Genomic DNA, 19,237 nt, shown 5'->3' with positions numbered 1-19,237 from the left:
TAATGTGTAGCAATTGTTTCTTCTGATAGAATTATTAAGCTCCTTGAGGAGAGGTATTATTATGTTTTTATCTGGCATACAGCAGGTATTTAATAGATGTCATAAAATAGGGAGTTGAGTTTGTGTTCTTCATTTTCTTGAATATTGGGAGACTGTGTTTATGTGCTCATTGGTCTTGCTTTCCAATTCAGAATGAACCTTTTCAAATAGAATGTTTTTATGAAATACTTGTTTACAGTGTAAATCAAAAGAGCCCAAAATTCAAGTTAAATTCTTACTAATTGAAGATTCAATAATGGTCCTAGACAGCTAGTGTTGAAACATACGCCCATCCATTATGCAGAATGGTCAGGTGGAATCACTGTATTGCTTTTTATTTTGACTTAATCATTTGACCTTGTTGCAAAGGAAGGGTTAGCGGGTATGATGCACAGATGATTCTGTCAATAAACATAAAATAAGCACTGACCATGGGCTAGACAGTGTGATAAGCCCAGGGAAGGCAAAGATGAGTCCAAATAGGGTCTTCAACCCCAAGGAGCTCCCATTCTACTGGGGAAGGCAATGTGCAAATAACCAGCTAGACCCAGTGCAAATAGAAAATCATCTCAGGGAGAATGGTGGGGAGTTGGGGTAAAACTTCTTGCTGAAGATGGGATCGGAGCTGAGTCTTGAGAGAGAGATAGAGGTGAGAGAGAGATAGAGGTGAGGAGGGAGAGCATAGCAGATCTAGATTGGTGTGAGGGAGCCAGAGCAGTATGTTGCAGATCATGTGTAGGTGAGGAAGACCTCAAGAAGTCTGGAAGGCAGAAAAGAATCAGGTTGTAAAGGGCTTTAAAGGTCTAGCTCCTTAAATTACTGTCTTTGAAGAAATATTATTACATAGGTAATTGTTACTGCTACTAATAAGATTTCTTGTGAACATTAAATATTGTAAATATCCATTGAAAATGGTTGCTCTCACCTTAAAAAAGTTATCTGGTTGTAGATACATTTTATGTATCCATGAAGTGAGATTCAAGATCCTTCTCATTTTTCTTATGTCAATAAATGATTTACTGATTTTGTATGCCCTCTAAAAATTACGTTTACGTCTAAATAATAAGGAAGAAGGTAACATTTATACATTAAGATTCTAATTCAGGTTTTACTGTTTTGTGCTATCCAAAATGTCATTTGCTTTAAACATTTTTCTCAACAATGAAGAGAGATCTCCTGTGTTTTATGAAGCCTAGGAACACTGTTATATAATAACACCAGATTAACTAGGATGACCATCATTTGAACTAAATGAGTGCTGAGAATGCAGAAATGATAATGAACTTCAGGTACAGAGAAATAAATGTCTTTGTTATTCATGTTATCCTTCTGAGAAAATTCAAGTAATAAGAATGTTTCCATATTTAATAATCCTGGTGAAATGGAACATAATTATATTATGAATAGGACTTCATGTAATTTCACAAAGCAAAATGTAATTTACGTGGGTAAAATATTCTAATATTTTCCTTTTAGTTTTCTAGCAAAAAAAATAGGTTATGTAAGAATGATAAATTTTAAGATTGCTTTTTATCGTAATTTCAAGTAATATCATAATACCATCATTTCACTTGTATTGTATAAATTTTAAAGATAGATAATAAAAGTGAACATGATTAACATTATTTAACTTGCTACCAACTAATCTTATTTATAGAAATATCAAATGAATAAAAGTGCATGACCTACAAGTCTTTTAGCAAAAATACATTTTGTTATGGTACATTTACTTTTTACCTAAGAGAAAAATGTCAAAAGATATCTTTTCATTAAGTTTCAATTTGAAATAAGAAAAAATGGGGGGAAACATTGAGTGATTTAGCAATAGCTTTTTTATTTCTTGGGGAAAAATGTTTATTTTGTTAACCTGAAACTGTACATACTAAATTATAGGGTCATTGGAAGCAAAATTAATCTCTATGCCATTTTGTTCAGTATGCTAATGCATATTAAATATAATGATCCACAGATATTGAGACAAATATTCTGTTGTGAAAGTTATATTTTTATGGAGCTAAATTAATCTTTCACAAACAAATGACCAGGCTGTTTTGCAATACTGATTATTCTTTTACAGAAAACCCTTGAATGACTTCATCTTTTAATACTAGTGCCTTTAGAATTTTCTGTGTGACACTTGAAAGAACAATAAGAACATATTAAAAATAATAAAAATGGTAATATATCTTTTTTCCTAGGAATTCATTTTATATTAGAATGAATTTAAGCTTTGTTTTCAAGATTTATAGCATTACAATATTATCAGTAGCATCTCAAATACATACCCTCTGCTCTGCTCATTTTATCTGTTACAATTTTAGGCACTGACTTCTCTGGTAAGGGAAAAAAATTAGCATCAAGTATTAAGGAAGTAGGGCATCATAATGTGATCTGCATACAAATGCCACTGATAGGAATATTGCAATCTAAACTGAAAGTTATAGTAACATATTCTTGAGATGGTTTTCATCATTGTCTCATCACAAATTCTTCCTACTTTCTTCCAAAAGCAGCAAGATAGCACAGTGGCTAAACACCAGTCCTAGAGTCATGAATTGTTGTTGTTGACATTCTGTTGTGTCTGACTCTTTGTGATCTCATATGGGATTGCTTGGCAAAGATATAGGAGTGGTTTGCCATTTCCTCCTCTTAGTAGATTAAAGCAGGGATTCAATGGTTTGTCCAGCTGGTGAGGGTCTGAAGCTGTTTTTGAACTTAGGTCTTTCTGACCCCTAATGTTCTATCTATTGAGCCATTTAACTGCCTTTTTAAGAGTTAATACTTAAGATTAAATTTTGCCACAGACATAAATTTTTCCTTTGGTTTCCTCAGCCATAAAATGGGTAATAATAGCTCTTACTTCCTAGGTAAAATGAAAGGATTAAAAGAGATAATCTATGCAAAATGCCTGGAAAAGAGCAGGCACTTAATAAATGCTTGTTCTCTTCCCTACTATAAATAATTTATTATTTTTAAAATTTTCCAGTAGGAAAAGCAACTTAGTTCAGTTAAAAATTCTAATTAGTACTATTAGGAACAGATGATTTATAGTTAAATTCTAGGAGCATTCCAGTGTAAATTTCAAGTGATGACACATAACACTTAAGTCAGAATTGTCCTTGTTATTCTATTACCCTCATTAGACCTTTCAGTACCTGAAAGTTGAAATTCTGAAAGTAGTCTCTCCTGGTCAGGCTTTTTTGCCTCTGGCCTTTTTTCATGCTAATCTATGGCCAATTAAATGAAGCTAAAATATTACACTCTTCATTTCAGCATCTGCCTGAGAACTTACCACAGCTCCATTTTGCCTTTGAGAGTCTGCCCAAACTTTAGTTGGGTTATCAAGATCCTTTATCAGCTGCATCTTCCTCCACCCCCCGCCACTTCTTCTTCATTGTCCACTGTGTATTCTTGCTCTCTATTCAGGCATTGGACCATACTCTTTGTGATAAAGACCAAGTTCATTCCTTTCACCCCCTTGGGAAAACTTGCCTTCTGGTAATTTAAAGTCAACATTTTCTTCAAGGCCTTTTCAACTCTCTCTTCATGACCTACCTCCTTTATTATATTACTCCAAAGACTTTGGGTTCATATATATATATATATATATATATATATATATACATATATAATCATTGATTTACTACAGAATAGTGAAAGTGATATGTTTAGTCACTGTTTTTTTCCTTGAAGTATATATTTGTTGTCTTCTCCTCCTCATATTCTCTTTGCAAATAGGGAATGATTCATTCTTTGTCTTTGTATCCTTAGGCTTGATTCATGTTGGAAAACTCATGATGCTTTTGGATTGATTGACTAACATCTTATGGATCACACAAGTTTTTTTTTTATTTGAAATCTATAATATACTGTTCCATCTAATATTGCTTCATATTTGTTCTTTAGCTATCCAGGATTAGTGTATTTTGTTTCCAGATCTAGACTGTAAACTCTTTGAGCTCTAGGACTATTTTTACTTTACTTGTGTATTCTAGTTGTAAAAATAAAAATGAATTAATGAATGCTTCTCATATTACTATGAGAAATGACTCATCTTTCCAAGGTAGTGCAGTAGATAGACTCTTGATTCTGGGCCTGAAATTAGGAAGACCAGAATTCAAATCTACTCTCAGACACATATTAACTATGTGATCCTGTTCAAGTCACTTAACCACAGTTTACCTCAGTTTCCCCATCTGCAAAATGGGGGGTAATAATAGTATCTACCTCCCAGGGATTGTTTTGAGGGTAAAATGATGCACTTAGTATAGTGCCAGGTCAATAGAAAGCATTTCATAAGTGTCATTATTATTATACCTTAATTTATAGAAGAATAAGAGGCTTCCTAATGGTATTTTACCATAGCTAGGATTCTTTTAGCTTTCAAGATAGAATAACAATATGTAATTGTGAGTCATATGCTTAGTTCCTCTGTTAAGTATATTATCAGAAGGAAAAGACATGGCCAGTCTCTGATTATCAAGAAACGGGTAGGTAGCCCATTTCTTTCTCCTCCGGCTTTTTTGTTCTAAGATTCTCATACCTGTAGGAAGAACTCAGAGTTGAAGAGAAAACTTGCAGAGAAGTGCCTCTAACAAGTAGCCCTCGCGTTGCCTCTCTTAGATTCAGTAAGAAAGAAAATTCTAGATGATTGGTTCTGATAATTCATTTAGGAGACTACAGTGATGGCAGTTGTGAAAGAATATATTAAGATTAATGTTTAATAGGACTTTTGGGGATTGCCAGTAATTTTAATGTTTCCTTCATTATCATGATAGCTGAGTACTGATATATAGTACTAATGATAAGGACTTTAATGTATCCTATAAATAAATTAGCAAATCATTTCTTTGTATTGCTTTTGATCTTCTCATTGTCTTTCTTCCTAGCTCTTCCCTTAAAACCCTGTTCTTAATTCTTTATTTGGCCTTGGGGATCAAGTTAATTGGACTAATAATCATTTAACTTCTCTGTCCCTCAATTTCCTCAGTTGTAATAGGGAGGGGATTAGATTTGTTTTCTTTTAAAAGCCCTTCTACCTCTTAAATCCATGATTCTTTACATTACTTAAGATCTTTCTTTCTTTTTTAGGAAGACCAGAGTTCAGAATTAGGAAGATCAGAGTTCTTTCTTTCTTTCTTTCTTTCTTTCTTTCTTTCTTTCTTTCTTTCTTTCTTTCTTTCTTCCTTCCTTCCTTCCTTCCTTCCTTCCTGCCTTCCTTCCTTCCTTCCTTCCATCCTTATTTTTATTTCCTTCCTTTCTTCCTTCCTTCCTTCCTTCCTTCCTTCCTTCCTTCCTTCCTTCCTTCCTTCCTTCCTTCCTTCCTTCCTTCCTTCCTCCCTCCCTCCCTCCCTCCCTCCTTTTCTCCCTTCCTCTATTCCCTATGCCGAAGTTCAGTAAGAAAAACAAGAATGATTTTATCTTTATTTTTTAATTGACATTAATATGAGTTCTGCTTTATAAAAAAGTAGAATTGAAATATTTTCCCAGATAATGTTTTATTTTAATATTTTAAACTGCCAGTAGCAACATAGTTTAAGGCTGAACAATGCAGTAAATGGATGCTGGAGTAAAAGAAAGACATGGGTTTGAATCCTGTCTAAAATACCTTGGGCAATACCCACTTAGCCTCCCTAAGCATCAGTCTTTATCCTTAAAAAGGGCATAATGACAATAATGTCTTTCTCAGAAAGCTGCTCTATGACTCAGTCCTTTGTAAATCCTGTCTTTATATTTGCCGATAGTGGCTGTGTTCTTGCACTTATAAAGTTTTAATAATGATGACAATAATGACATTTACATAGAGCAGAGTGTTTTAAATCTATTATCTCACTCAATTTTCATAAGTAGCCCTGTGAACTAGCTGCTACAGGTTTTACTTCCTCCATTTTACAGATGGGGACATTGAGATTCAGTGTAAACCCCTTATCCATTGGGTCAGAGCTGATAGCTCGCAGATTCTGAACCCAGGTCCCTTTGGACTACAAGTCAGTGTCTGTTCCCAATGCATGATTCTCTACTGCTTCCCAGTGCACCAATAAGAAAAGTTCCATCCATTAATTTTGTTACATTATGCTAGAGATTCATTATGGGATATTTTAAAATCAGTAAAAAATGTAAAAGACAATTCAATACTATGTAAAAAAGTTTAAGATAAATTTTTAGTATGACATTTCTCAATGACATTAATGGAGGCCTTTATAAGATACTCTTTCTTTTCATGTCTAACAATGATATTTGTAAAATAATGTATCTAGTTCATAATCAAGTTACAATTTTATGTCAGTCTTTATGCATTTGGTCATTTAAAATATATTTTCAAAATAATGTGGTCTATTAGATCTCACAGTGTCTGATAATGAAAAATATATTGCTTTTATAGAGGACACATATTTCCCATTGATTTATATAGTTCATCTATAAATGGAGAATTACTTGAAATAACAAAATTCAATGAGCAACAAAGTATTTCAGATATCAGGTAGAACCACCATTTATATATTTCACATAGATATAAGTTTTTTCCTAGGTTAGTTTTGGAATGTTGAGACTCTGTTGTTGTGTCTGATTCTATGATACTGTGGAATGGTTTGCCATTTCTTTCTCCAGTAAATTAAGCCAAACAGATGTTAAATGAATTGTCCTAGGGTCATACAGCTGGTAAGTGGATTTGAACTTAGTTTTATATAGATGCATGTCAGACTCAGTGATCGATCCATTGAACCATGTAGCTACTTGTGGGACTCTGCAGAGAATACTAACATGCCAGGATCAGCAGTACTCTCCCCCCCCCACCCCAATTCTCTGTCATCAGCATTTCCTAAAAGAGCAAGCTTATATTGGAAATTTCTTCCCAAGTGATCCTGCTGAACTGCACATTTTCTCATCATCAAAAGTAGTCATAAAATAAAAACTAAGCTTTTTTAATCAGCAAAGAAAAGAGAAAGGTATTTTGCATTAAAAATACTCCAGATTTCCACAATCTAGGACAAGAGTTTGAAGGAATTCCATCCTTGTAAATTGTGTATTCCCAGATCCATTTCTACACCATTGATGACATATAGAAAAGGTACTACTTTCATCTGAAACAGAGAGAAATTTGCTGAAAGGCAATACTTACTCATTTGTCCACAAAATAAATATTTGATAACACCTATTATGAACAGGGGTATTGGGCCAATTTCTGTGGAAGATGCAATAATATTCCAACCACATGTTCTTGGGCACTGAGTTATTAGGTTATTAAGGAAGACATTGTCAGAATAAGAGAAAAAATGAATCACTGTGAAGTTTAGATGTGGGAAAGAAAAAAAGATGTGGATGCAACCTGATAGACTTTTTTTCCCATGGTTTTTCCTGGGCTATGTGTTGTTTATGTTTTATACTGCCCACACTGGCTAGATGGTAGCAATCTCTTAGTCCTTTCTATAGTTTTTCAGTAGTTTTCCCTGGACAAAATCAATCTGTTTGTCAGGTTAATGCCACAAAGTTAGGGAAAAAAACCAATAAGTCTTTCTTCAAAATTCTGGTCTGAGTAGATCTATCTCTTCTTCAAAATTTCCCAAGACATCTGCATTAATTTTGCTATATTATTTTTAATTGTTGGTCAGTGCAGTGGATGAGGACTGATTCAGGCCTGGTTTATATCTGACTTTCAAGATTATAAGGGAAAAAATGACATTTGTTAGTCTACATGTGTGAAAAAAAGAAAAAAAATGGGAAAAAAAGCAATCTTGTTTAACCAAAACAGGAAAAAAACATTCAGAGAAAGAGAAATCTAATAACTAAGGACACAGCCTTGATTCAATGAGCATGTCTCCCTTGTCTTTGAATTGCTTACTATGGTTCATCAGTCAAGTCTCTTGGAGTAACTGAAACCCTTTTGTGGCTTATTTGATATTCTGATTAATAAAAAGGTCCATTACTGACTTAAGCTGGTAATCCTCTGATGGGTCTGATACTTTTTAAGGCTATCCTTAACAACTCATATGGTAGAGGCCTCAGATTGTTATTCCTTTTACAAAATACTGCTTCTTAATGACAAAATTCAAATCATTTTCAGAGGACCTCCACCACTTAAATGGTTGGACTGTTAATTGGCAACTCCAATCTTAGGGATGTAAGAAGTTTGGTATAGATAGCACTAAAAAAGAAAACATACCATGAAGAAAGAGAAAAAAAAATAATAAAACGAGCTATATGATGTTGTTCTAAAAGAATTAAGAAAAAAAGAAACTCTGATAATTCTCCCTTCATTCCTGGAAGTATGGACATCTGTATTTAAGTGTTCTGGTTCATATGGTGGATGAGATCATAGCTTACCAATTCACAATAAATCTCCCAATAAAAGAGATGATCTTGAGCAAGAACAGCACCAGGAACATAAGGTCATAGGCCCAGTATATATATTGATACACACACATACACAACCACACACAGATACACACACATATATTATAGATATTAATTTGCCTTCAGAGTGCTGGGTCTGGAATCAAGAATGCCCATCTTCATGAAATCACATCTGGCCTCAGATCACTAACTTATGGCACTGGATAAGTCACTTAACCATTTTTACCTTATTTTTCTCAAAGATAAAGAACAGATGAAATGGCAAACCACTTCAATGTCTTTGCCAAGAAAATACTAAATGAAGTCATATGACTAAAATGCCTTAACAACAATTGCACTTTAATTTGTGATCAATGGATTTGATGAACTTATAACTTCCTCCAGTTTAGTGTCTATGAAGCCATATGTACATACATACATATATATATATACATATATATATATATTTATAATGTATTTCAATATGAGGCAATTTTGTTTATATTTTATCATGCATAGCAAAAGAAATATTACATTCTATAACTGCTACAGTGAATGTCCATCTTGGAGTTCATAGGATTCACTGAATAAATTACTGAATAATCACTGAATAAAAATTAATTCCTTTTGTTGTAAAATATTTATTTTTATCTTGGACTTTTTCCTAATACTTTAAGCTCTAATGCTTGTTCTTTGATATCAAAATTGCTTCTTGTTGAAATAATTATGTTCCAAAAGATTAGGTCTTTTTTGAAAGGCAGAAATAAAAGGATTCTAATAGCAAAGATTATATTTTTGGTGAAATATCTTTTTACCATAAATTTGCAGAAAATATAAAAATTCCTATATGAAGTTTATGCAGAGAATCAAATCTAAATAAAACATTTTAAATGTTTTCGTTGAGGTCATGATCTTTAAAGGATTAAATTATACATGATTGTAATGTATATTGTATTTGATATTTAGTTAAGAATTATTGTTGTAATTATTAATACCCATGTTGGTCTGATGTTGATTAAAATTTTAATGCAATAGTTAGGCATTAAAGACTTATAACAGATGGAAGGGTAAGCTTTTTAGTTTAATTGGAAATTATTAAACATGAAATAAATGGGTTCATTTTGCCGAATAAATAAAATATGTACACAAACTCGTGAAGCAGGAATGGATATATTAAAAATTGCTGGTTAGGGCAATCACAGATCATATTCATATACACATATAACCTGAATATCCTTATGACATTGACAATAAATGGAAAATGGAAATGAGTGTTTTTACAGAGTTTTGGACTATAGTGGGGCAGACTTGATAGCATATGGGCTCATATTCCTTTTTTTTACTCTGTTCTTTTTGCAGTTTTATGGGCAAAGTCTATAGTAAATAAGCCGATACATAAGTTGGATTCCCGAACTTGTAAGCTCTGGAGGAAAATATGCTCTCTTTCTCTCTCTACAAAATTTTATAAAGTAAATATAATCTGTTTCTTTTTCAGAATTCATTTAGATAGCTCTAGCCTGGAGGGGTGGCCCAGAATAGCTACCTTAGTAGAAGCTGGACTGGAAGAATGGACACTTCTAATAAACACATCCATAGGAAATGCCTATGACCAAAGGACATGCAGAGAGAGAGAGACATGTGATCAAGCATTCATATATAGGGGCATCATGCTCCTCTGTGCCCCTCTACCACCACCAATAGGCACAACTTTTATTGGCTTTCCCTAGGGCATTGCACCTCTCCATTTTACTTCTTTTGCTCCCAACACTTCTTTGGCAAGTCTACAAGCATTATCATGAACTTCACTATGTCTAGGCTAAGTGCTGGGAACATAAATGTTAAATGTTCTCTACCCTCACGAATCTCACTTTCTGATATAAATGACTAGTAGATACAAGAGTCTTGTAGGCTTGGGGAACTGCCACTAAAGAGTGTGGAGATGCAATATCTCTTGTTGGAGGAGTTCTAAGTGGGCCCCTGCAACTGAATCATAGAGTACATGGAGGGAAGCAAAGAAAGAGCCAGCGTATGATGGTGTGCTGTATCACATAGAGGAATTTTCTATTTCTGAAAGTCATAGGTAGCCATTGGAACTCACAGAGCAAGTGCTCAGTACACTAGAAAACTCCCCTTGCCAGTGAGTGGAGAATAGATTGAGGTGAGGAGCAAATGAAAGCTGAGATATCAGTTGAGAAGACTTGCTCTAGTCCATTTGCAAGATATTGCGGGCCTGAGCTAAGATTGTGGCTCTGTGTGGGAGAAAGGTGAGGAAAGAAATCATAAAATTTGGCAGCACATTTGATTTGAGGGGTGCATAAGAATGAAGACTCAAGGAGGGCATTGAGTTTATGAGAATGTCTCCTGAGAGAATGGTAAGATGATGGTCATCCTCAATTAAAAATTAAGTGGTAAGGGGTAACTAGGTTAGGCAGTGAGCAACTATGTATTAAGAGTCTTATTTTGGGTACATTTTAAAATACAAAACAGTGGGACAGATTAATTTAAAATATTTTTAGAAAAGAAAGATAATGAACTCTGTTTTGGATATGTTGAGTTTGAGATGCCTGAAGAATGTCCACTTCCAGATGTTCAAGTAGCAGCTGGTGATGTGTGACTGCCTCTCCTAGAGAGACTAGAAATGAACCAAAGAGTCATTTGCATAAAGATGATAATTGAATCCCTGAAAGTTTGAAAATCACAATTTAGACAGAAAAGAAATCTTAGGACAGAGACTTTGGGATATCTCAGCTGTTCCTCCCCTGGTTATTGTGTTTCTCCTACATTTCTGCTTCTCACTGCCTCTTAACTTTTGTATAGATTTCTCTTTTCTCTGCTAGGCATGTCACTCTGCTCATCTCATACTCTGTGCTCATCATTGGTACTGGGTCCTAGCTTCTAAGAGTGATTTTTTTAAGGACCACCAGCTGGCCTGTTCAGCCCCTGTCTACTGGAGTGTGATGACTAGAGCCTTCTTCCTTTAGTGTTAGTCTTCTGTTCAAACTGACAACTCTGTCATGCAATTGCTAAAGTATCACAGACTGCCTAAAGATAAATATTTTATTCTCAGTTCATTTGTGTTCAGAGATCACAGCCCTTTATCCCAGATAACTATCTGATTTAGGCTTAAAAATTCCCCAGATTCTTGACTCAGCATGAATATAAATTTGAACCAGAATAAAAGGTAAGTAGAGAACAAGAGGTTGATTCTCAACCTCACTGGTCTTCATTCTTACCTTTATCATATATGAATATTAGATTTGTGAATATTAGATCTTTTAACTAGTGAAAAACCTTGCTTTATAATTATAAAAATGCTCATATATATCATTAAAAATTTTCATTTTTCAGAGTGTTCCACCACCAGGCCACTATGAAGTTCAAAAATCATTTGAGAAATCATATGGTAAACCTAAATATATGCCACCTCGTACTTGCATGGCCAGAAAAAAGCACAACTCTTTCCTTAGTTCAGCACCTAGGACTTTAGAAATAAAGAAGGAAGGACCAGGTAAGATCATCACATATCTTTTAAAATAAAACTATAATCAGAAGTGCTAAAGATGTATCTTTTCTTTCTCTCCTTGTAACATATTTTTATAAGTTGACTATTTAAATAGTATACTTTTCCTTTTTTAAATATTTTATATTTTTCTAATTACATGTAAAAACAGATTGTAATATTCTTTTTTATTTTTTGATTCAAATTCTATCCCTTATTTACTTCCCCCCCATCCTTGAGAAGGCAAGCAATTTGATTTAGATTATAATGTATCGGTGGTCATGAAGAACATTTTTGTACTAGCCATTTTTTAAAATTTATATTTTATTTTGTTTTTCCAAGTGCATGCTATGGTAGTTTTTAATATTCATCCATTTGCAAATTTATAAGTTATACATTAAGACACACTAAGACCTCTCTTCCCTCCCCCCTCTCCTTGGTAGCAAATAGACTAGTAAAAAAAATTAAATTTGTGTAATTTACATATTAGTGATTTTGTGTAAGAGGAATTAGGATTAAGGGAAAAGAAAGAAAACCATGAGATAGGAAGGAAAAGCATAAAAGAAGTTTTAAAAAAGTGAACATAGTATACACTCAGATTCTATGGCTTTTCCTCCCCTCTGGATGTGTATGACAATGTCCATAACAGGCTTATCCCTGATCTCTGAACATCATAGTAAAACAACTTATAATGTTGTTGCTAATGTGTGTAATGTTCTGTTCTTCACTCAGCATCAGTTCACGTAACTTTTTCCATGCTTCTCCAAAGTCTGATCACTCATGGTCTCCTAGGGAACAATAATACTCCATAACACAATATACCATAACTTGTTCAGCCATTCCCCATTTGAAAAGCATCCTCTCAATTTCCAGTTCTTTGCCACTACAAAAGCAGCTTCTATAAATATTTTTGAACATGAGAACTTTTTCCATTAATTTTTGCTTGCTTTTGACTCTAGCTAGTATTGATTAATTTTATTGTTCTTTGAGCATAGTTCAGATTGCTCTCTAGAATAGCTGGATTAGTTCACAGCTCCACCAATAATGCATTAATTATACTAGCCATTATGCTAAAAAAATATAGAACAAATATAAAAAAAATCACAAAAATAAAATAGAAAAACTATGCTTCAATCTGCAGAATTCATCGATTCTTTCTCTGGAGATGGATAACAATTTTCATCATAAATTCTTCAGATATTATCATAGATCATTGTATTACTGAGAACAGTTAAGTCTTTCCCGGATCTTCATTGTACAGTATTGCTGTTATTGTATACAATGTTCTCCTGGTTCTGCTCATTTCACTTTGCATCAGTTTATATAAATCTTTACAGGTTTTTTGGAAACAATCCTGCTCATCAAAGTAATTAACTTTCTACTGTACTTTGCAAGTGGTAAAGAATATTCATGGTTTCTATGTTACATTAACTGAAGTTTTTTAGAATAGATATGTTACTTATTTATTAGAGGTGATCCCTGATTCAAAAATTGTTCAGTCCTAAAAGTATGAATTTGTCTGAGGAAAATACAACTGCCAAAACTGATAGAAAAAAGTATAATTTAATTCAATTTTTAAGTCTTCCAATATTTTGTAAATATATTGAAGTATTGAAATTAAAGTCAATTGACTTTTGTAATAAAATAAATTCTATGGCAAAGACTTAAATTTGTTTACAGGTTTACTTATCATTAGTTACAGTTTCTAAATCAGTCTTCTGTAGTTACCATGCTGATATGGGAGAAATTGGTGTCAATCAAGATTGAGAGCTGTTGAAAGTGAAAAACTCAGGGTGGACTTGGAGGTGTGAAAGTTTGGGATTTTTATTTCACAAACCTACAAAACCCACAGATTAAAACTTTTTTTTTTATGGGAGAGACAACCAGTGGTTTAAGGATTGGGAGAATAACAAAGGTCTAGGCCAGGTGCCTGAGGGAAAGAGTGAAAGGAAAGCAGCCAGAAGATCTGACTGGGCTGAGACTCCAGTGAGACAGAGCCAGACTTTAATAGTCTTGTCCACTTTTCTGGGCAGGAGAATTTGGGCAAAGGGGAAAACCCCTCCCCTCTATATGACTGAGCTCTGGTAAAGGCTGGAAGCTGGGGAGCAAGGGCAGTATAGGGGAGTGAAGAGCTGAGGTTATTCTTATCTTGGTGCATGTACATTTAACAATGAAGCTACATTGAACAATAGGAGACAATTTATATCTGAAAGGAGCCCTCAGAAAACATTAGACAGGCACAAATAACATTTTCTTCATATTAAAACTAGAAAGATATTTCTCTTCTACAATGCCAGCTTCATAAGGCTATTTTTGTGAGTTTTTATTCAAGTTACAGGAGAGTGATCTTGACTGCTACTTTTGACTTCTATAATCTTGAGAAAATGACTTCACTTCTCTGGGCACCAGCCTCTAATCTGTGCTTCCTAGGAAGCAATGTGCTTCCTAGGTAAAGGTCTTGAAAATAATTTTAAATGTTTTTAAAATCAAATCAAATCATCCCAAGGAGTAATAAGTGGCTTTGTCATATAGAGGAACCTCAGAACCCATCCCCCAACACTACCAAACAGCATTTTAATTCAGTTTAGTATTTCAAAAAGGAAGACATTGAATTATAAATAAAAACAATGGCTTTCCAAAGAGATCTCCTATAGTGCTGTCACTGACTGCTAAATCATTGTTCTGGGTTCCTCATGAGATTTTTAAAGAAAAGGAATGAAACAGAAACTCTTTTTCCATTAGTTTTAAATTCTTTGCATACATATACATCTACTTCCTGCCAAGAAAATGAGGCTACCTACAAGGCACTGATTCTTGGTCACTGGGTTTATTTTTTCCTGTCCTGAAGCAATGTTAATCAGACTGCCAGCATGAAAGCCCAATTTTAGTTGAAACCTGATTTCTCTTCTCTGTGATTTCCCCCTCCCCCATCACTACTTATTATTATTATTTCTACTTGAATTCTGTTTTTCGGGGAATTGGTGCTGAATTCCTCATGAAATAGCATCGCATCCTCCTTCCTTCGGCTTTTCTCACCACAAGTGGTACAGAACATTATCCAGCTTTAGGACAGCTCCAATAATAGCAAATCCATGAATGATGTTTCCTCAGTGCACTATGATGAGCTTTATATGACTTTAAGGTTTTTAGCAGCTATTCATTCATTAATCCATTTATTTATTTATTCAGCAAATAATGAGCTCTATTCATAGCATACCAAGCAATGTGATGATTTAAAGAATTTGAGCATTTGTATGCCCTGACATCTTTTGGAATGTATTTTATTTTTCTTCAATTACATGTAAAAACAATTTCTTAAAATCTTAAAAAAGTTTGGAAATCTAAAATCTGTCCCTCTCTCCTTCTCTTCCCTCCTTGAGATGATAAGATCATGCATTTGCAATCATGTAAAGTATATATAATTTTGTTCAAGAAGATAAAAAAAGAAAAAAGGCAGGAAGGAAGGGAGAAAGAGAAAAGTAGTATGCTTCAGAATGTAGTCAGACAACATTAATTCTTTCTCCTGAGGTAGATAGTAAAGTCCTTTGGGACTGTCTTGGATCTTTGTGTTGCTGATATAAGTCATTTACAATCCTTCCTTGACAATACTGCTGTTACTGCATTGCAATGTTGTCCTGGTTCTATTCCCCTCATTCTATTCAAGTAAATCTTTCCAGGGTTTTCTGAAATCAACCTGCTTGTCATTTTACATGGTACAGTAATATCCCATTTAAATCATAAATCACAACTTGTTCATCCATTTCCCAATTGATGGGCATCCCATCAATTTCTAATTCTTAGTTACCAAAAAGAGCTACTTCAAATACGTTTGTACTAGTAGATCCTTTCCCCCTTTTTGTTTATCTCTTTGAGATGCAGACCAAGTAGTGGTATTACTGGATCTAAAGGTATACAGTTTCATTGCTTTTTTGGGAATAGTTCCAAACTGTTCTCCAGAATGGTTGGATCAGCTCCCAACTCCACCAACAGTGCGTTAGTGTCCCAGGTTTCCCTTATTCCCATCATTTATCATTTTCCTTTTTTTTGTCAGATAAGCGAATCTTATAGGTCTGGTGTGTAATCTTGGAATTGTTTTAGTTTTCCTTTCCCTAAGGAATAGTGATTTAGAGCACTTTTTATGATTATAGATAGCTTTGATTTCTTTTTTTTCTGAAAACTGCTTGTTAATATCCTGCAACCATTTATCAATTGAGGATTGAGGCCTTTTTTTTTTTTTAGGCTTTTGCAAGGCAATGGGGTTAAGTGGCTTGCCCAAGGCCATATAGCTAGGTAATTATTAAGTGTTCAGGCCAGATTTGAGCTCAGGTACTCCTGACTCCAGGGCTGGTGCTTTATCCACTGTGCCACCTAGCTGCTCCTTGAGGCCTTTTTCAAAGAAAGCTGTTGTAAAAATTTCTTCTAAGTTTTCTGCTTTTCCTCTAATTTTGGTTGTACAAAACTATTAAAATTTAATATAGTCCAAATTAACTATTTTACATTTTCATAATGCTCTCTATATCTTGTTGATCCCTTTTCCATAGATCTGAAAGGTGATTTATTCCATGCATTTCTTTGTTTTTAAATTTTATTTATTTAAAGAAATGGGGTTAAGAATGCCTTGCTTAAGGTCACACAGCTAGGCAATCATTAAGTGTCTGAGGTCGGATTTGAACTCCGGTCCTCCTGACTCTAGGGCTAGTGCTCTATCCACTGTACCACCTAGCTGCCCCTCCATGCATTCTTAATATGCCTATGGTATCACTCCTTATGTGTAAATCATGTACCTTATTTGACTTTATCTTGATATAGTTCGAGATGTTCATCTTTATCTAATTTCTTCCATACTGTTTTCTAGTTTTCCCCAGCAATTTTTTCAAATATGAATTTTGATCCAAAAGCTTTGTTCCTTGGATTTATCATACACTAGATTTCTATGGTAATTTACCATAATATATTATGTACCTAATCATTTCACTAATCCATCACTCTTTTTTAACTAGCATCAGATTGTTTTGACAATTACTGCTTTATAATGCTGTTTGAGATTTCGTATATATAGACCACCTCTCTTCACATTTTTTTCCATTTATTCCATAAATATTCTTGACCTTTTAGTCTTTCAGATGAATTTTGTTATTATTTTTCTAACTATAAAATATTTTTCTTAGTTGTATTTAGGCAGAATTATCATTTTTATTATATTGGCTCAGTTTAGCCATGAGCAATTTATATATTTTCAGTTGTTTAGAACTGACATTATTTGTGTGAAAAGTGTTTTATAAATTGTATTTGTATAGTTCCTGTATTTGTCTTGACAGGAAAAAACTCCCAAGTATTTAATATTGTCTGCAATTATTTTAAATGGAATTTCTTTTTCATTGTTGCTGAATTTTGTTGATAGCTTATAAAATGCTGATGATTTTTGAGGGTTGCTTTTGTGTCTTGCAACATTGCTGAAGTTGTTAATTATTTCAACTTTTAGTTGATTCTCTAGGCTTCCCTATGTATATACCTTCATATTATCAGCAAAGAGTGATAGTTTTGTTTCATCACTTCCTATTCTAATTCCTTCAATTTCTTTTTCTTTTCTTATTCCTATAGCTAGTATTTTCAGTACAACATCCCAATTGTATGGGAAAATTTTCTAGTTTATCCCATTTAAAAATAATGCTTACTGATGATTTTAGATGGGTAGTGCTTATCCTTTTTAGGAAAAGTTCATTTGTTTCTAAGTTCTCCAGTGTTTTTAATAGGAATGAGTATTTTTTAATCAATTTTTCCTGAATTTATTGAGATAATCATATGCTTTTTATTTTTTTAATTTTTATTTATAAGGTCAATTATGCTGATGGTTTTCCTAATATTGAACTGCTTCTGCATACATGTAGTACATGATCCTTGTGGGATTTTGCTATCATGTAGTTACTAGTAAGTTTTTTTGTCAATATTCATTCAGGAAATTGGTCTATCATTTGCATTTTCTGTTTTATCTCTTCTCTAATTTACTTTTGCAAATCTTTATTAAGCTATTCTAAGAGTTGATTTTGGACCTGAAACATTCACATTTTCTTTTCTTTAACTGATTTAAAAAAAAATTTCCATTTATATCATTTATATGCAAAAGTAATTTTCAGTGCTCACACATTTTTAAATTTATGAGTTCCATATTTTTTCTACCATCCTGCCTGCCTTCCTTCCTCCCCAAGGCAGCGAGAAATCTGTTAAAAGTTATACATGTACAATCATGTTTAACATCTTTCCATATTAGTCATGTTGAGAAAGAGGTAATTCTTATTTTTCTTTGGGACTTCACTTGTAGTTATTTTAAGAGTTGTCCTCTTCTTAGTTTGTACCTTGATCCTTCATGTCACCATAGTCGCTTTTTTTTAGTCAAGTTCTCATTCTCTCTCTTTCTCTCTCTCTCTCTCTCTCTCTCTCTCTCTCTCTCTCTCTCTCTCTCTCTCTCTGTCTATCTGTCTATCTCTCTGTCTCTCTCTGTGTTTCTCTTGTGGACTGTTTTCTCCCTACTTTTTCACTTTCTACTTTTATGTGACAGTTGGGTTCTGTTCCTGCACTGCTTGCTTTCATTGGGCATTAGGGTCTAGCTGTTGGCTTGCACTGGAGGAGGGGGTTGCCCTGCAGTTTTGTACTTGGGGCAGGGCTTCTCTGCTGGTCTCCCCTGGCTGTGTGGTCCCAGGGATGGGGCCTTGAAGTTGGCTTACTAGAAGGCAAGGCCTTTCTGTTGACCAGCCCTGGATCCAAGTTCTTACTACAGGTCAGTAGTGAGGGTGGGGCCTTGTTGATGACCTGTGTTGATGGTCTGGGACTGTGGGCTTGCCTCTGGGACCTTAAAGGTTCAAGGATCTTGGACTTGGACTGTGGCCCAGCCAACAGTTTTCTCTTCCACTATGGCAAGACAGACCTTTTCCTGCTGTCCTGGTTGTTTAGACAGGAATTTGGGAGGGATCCAGAGTTCTTTCTTTACTTTCACATCCTGGCAGTAGAAGTCACAGCTATTTATTTATATAACAGTGACCCAGATGATTCAGCAAATTACTGACTCAATATCTCCATTTTTCTAACAAATTTTTTTTTCATCAGTTTATCATATAACCGTAGGCAAGTAATCAAGCCTCTCTGTTTATCAATGTTTTGTTTGCAAAATTTGAATTATAATTGTTGCATTCTTAATCTTTCATGTGGATTATGAAGATTGATGAGACAATAGTACTAAGTTACTTTTCAGAACCTCTGAAAGTGGGTAGAATATATATTCCTGTTAGATTCTGAATCATGACCTAAGTTAAATATCATGCCAACGTGAACTTTGAGAAAATTCTGAGAGGGGAAAGAGATGAGAGTTAAAAG

General features: G+C 34.1%; 1 protein-coding gene across 1 annotated transcript in view; it reads left to right on the top strand.

The window, feature by feature from the left end:
* STPG2 (sperm tail PG-rich repeat containing 2) overlaps nucleotides 1–19,237 on the top strand; it is a 405,935-nt gene that overhangs the window by 274,552 nt on the left and 112,146 nt on the right. The window contains exon 12 of the mRNA XM_074228044.1: nucleotides 11,719–11,878. Within this exon, the coding sequence (XP_074084145.1) occupies nucleotides 11,719–11,878 (160 nt within the window). The remainder of the gene's footprint in view (nucleotides 1–11,718; nucleotides 11,879–19,237) is intronic.

Source organism: Macrotis lagotis, chromosome 3, assembly GCF_037893015.1.
Source record: "Macrotis lagotis isolate mMagLag1 chromosome 3, bilby.v1.9.chrom.fasta, whole genome shotgun sequence".
Classification (NCBI taxonomy): Eukaryota; Metazoa; Chordata; class Mammalia; order Peramelemorphia; family Peramelidae; genus Macrotis; species Macrotis lagotis.
The sequence above is the reverse complement of the archived record's forward strand: the minus strand, read 5'-3'. Positions and strand labels throughout refer to the sequence as shown.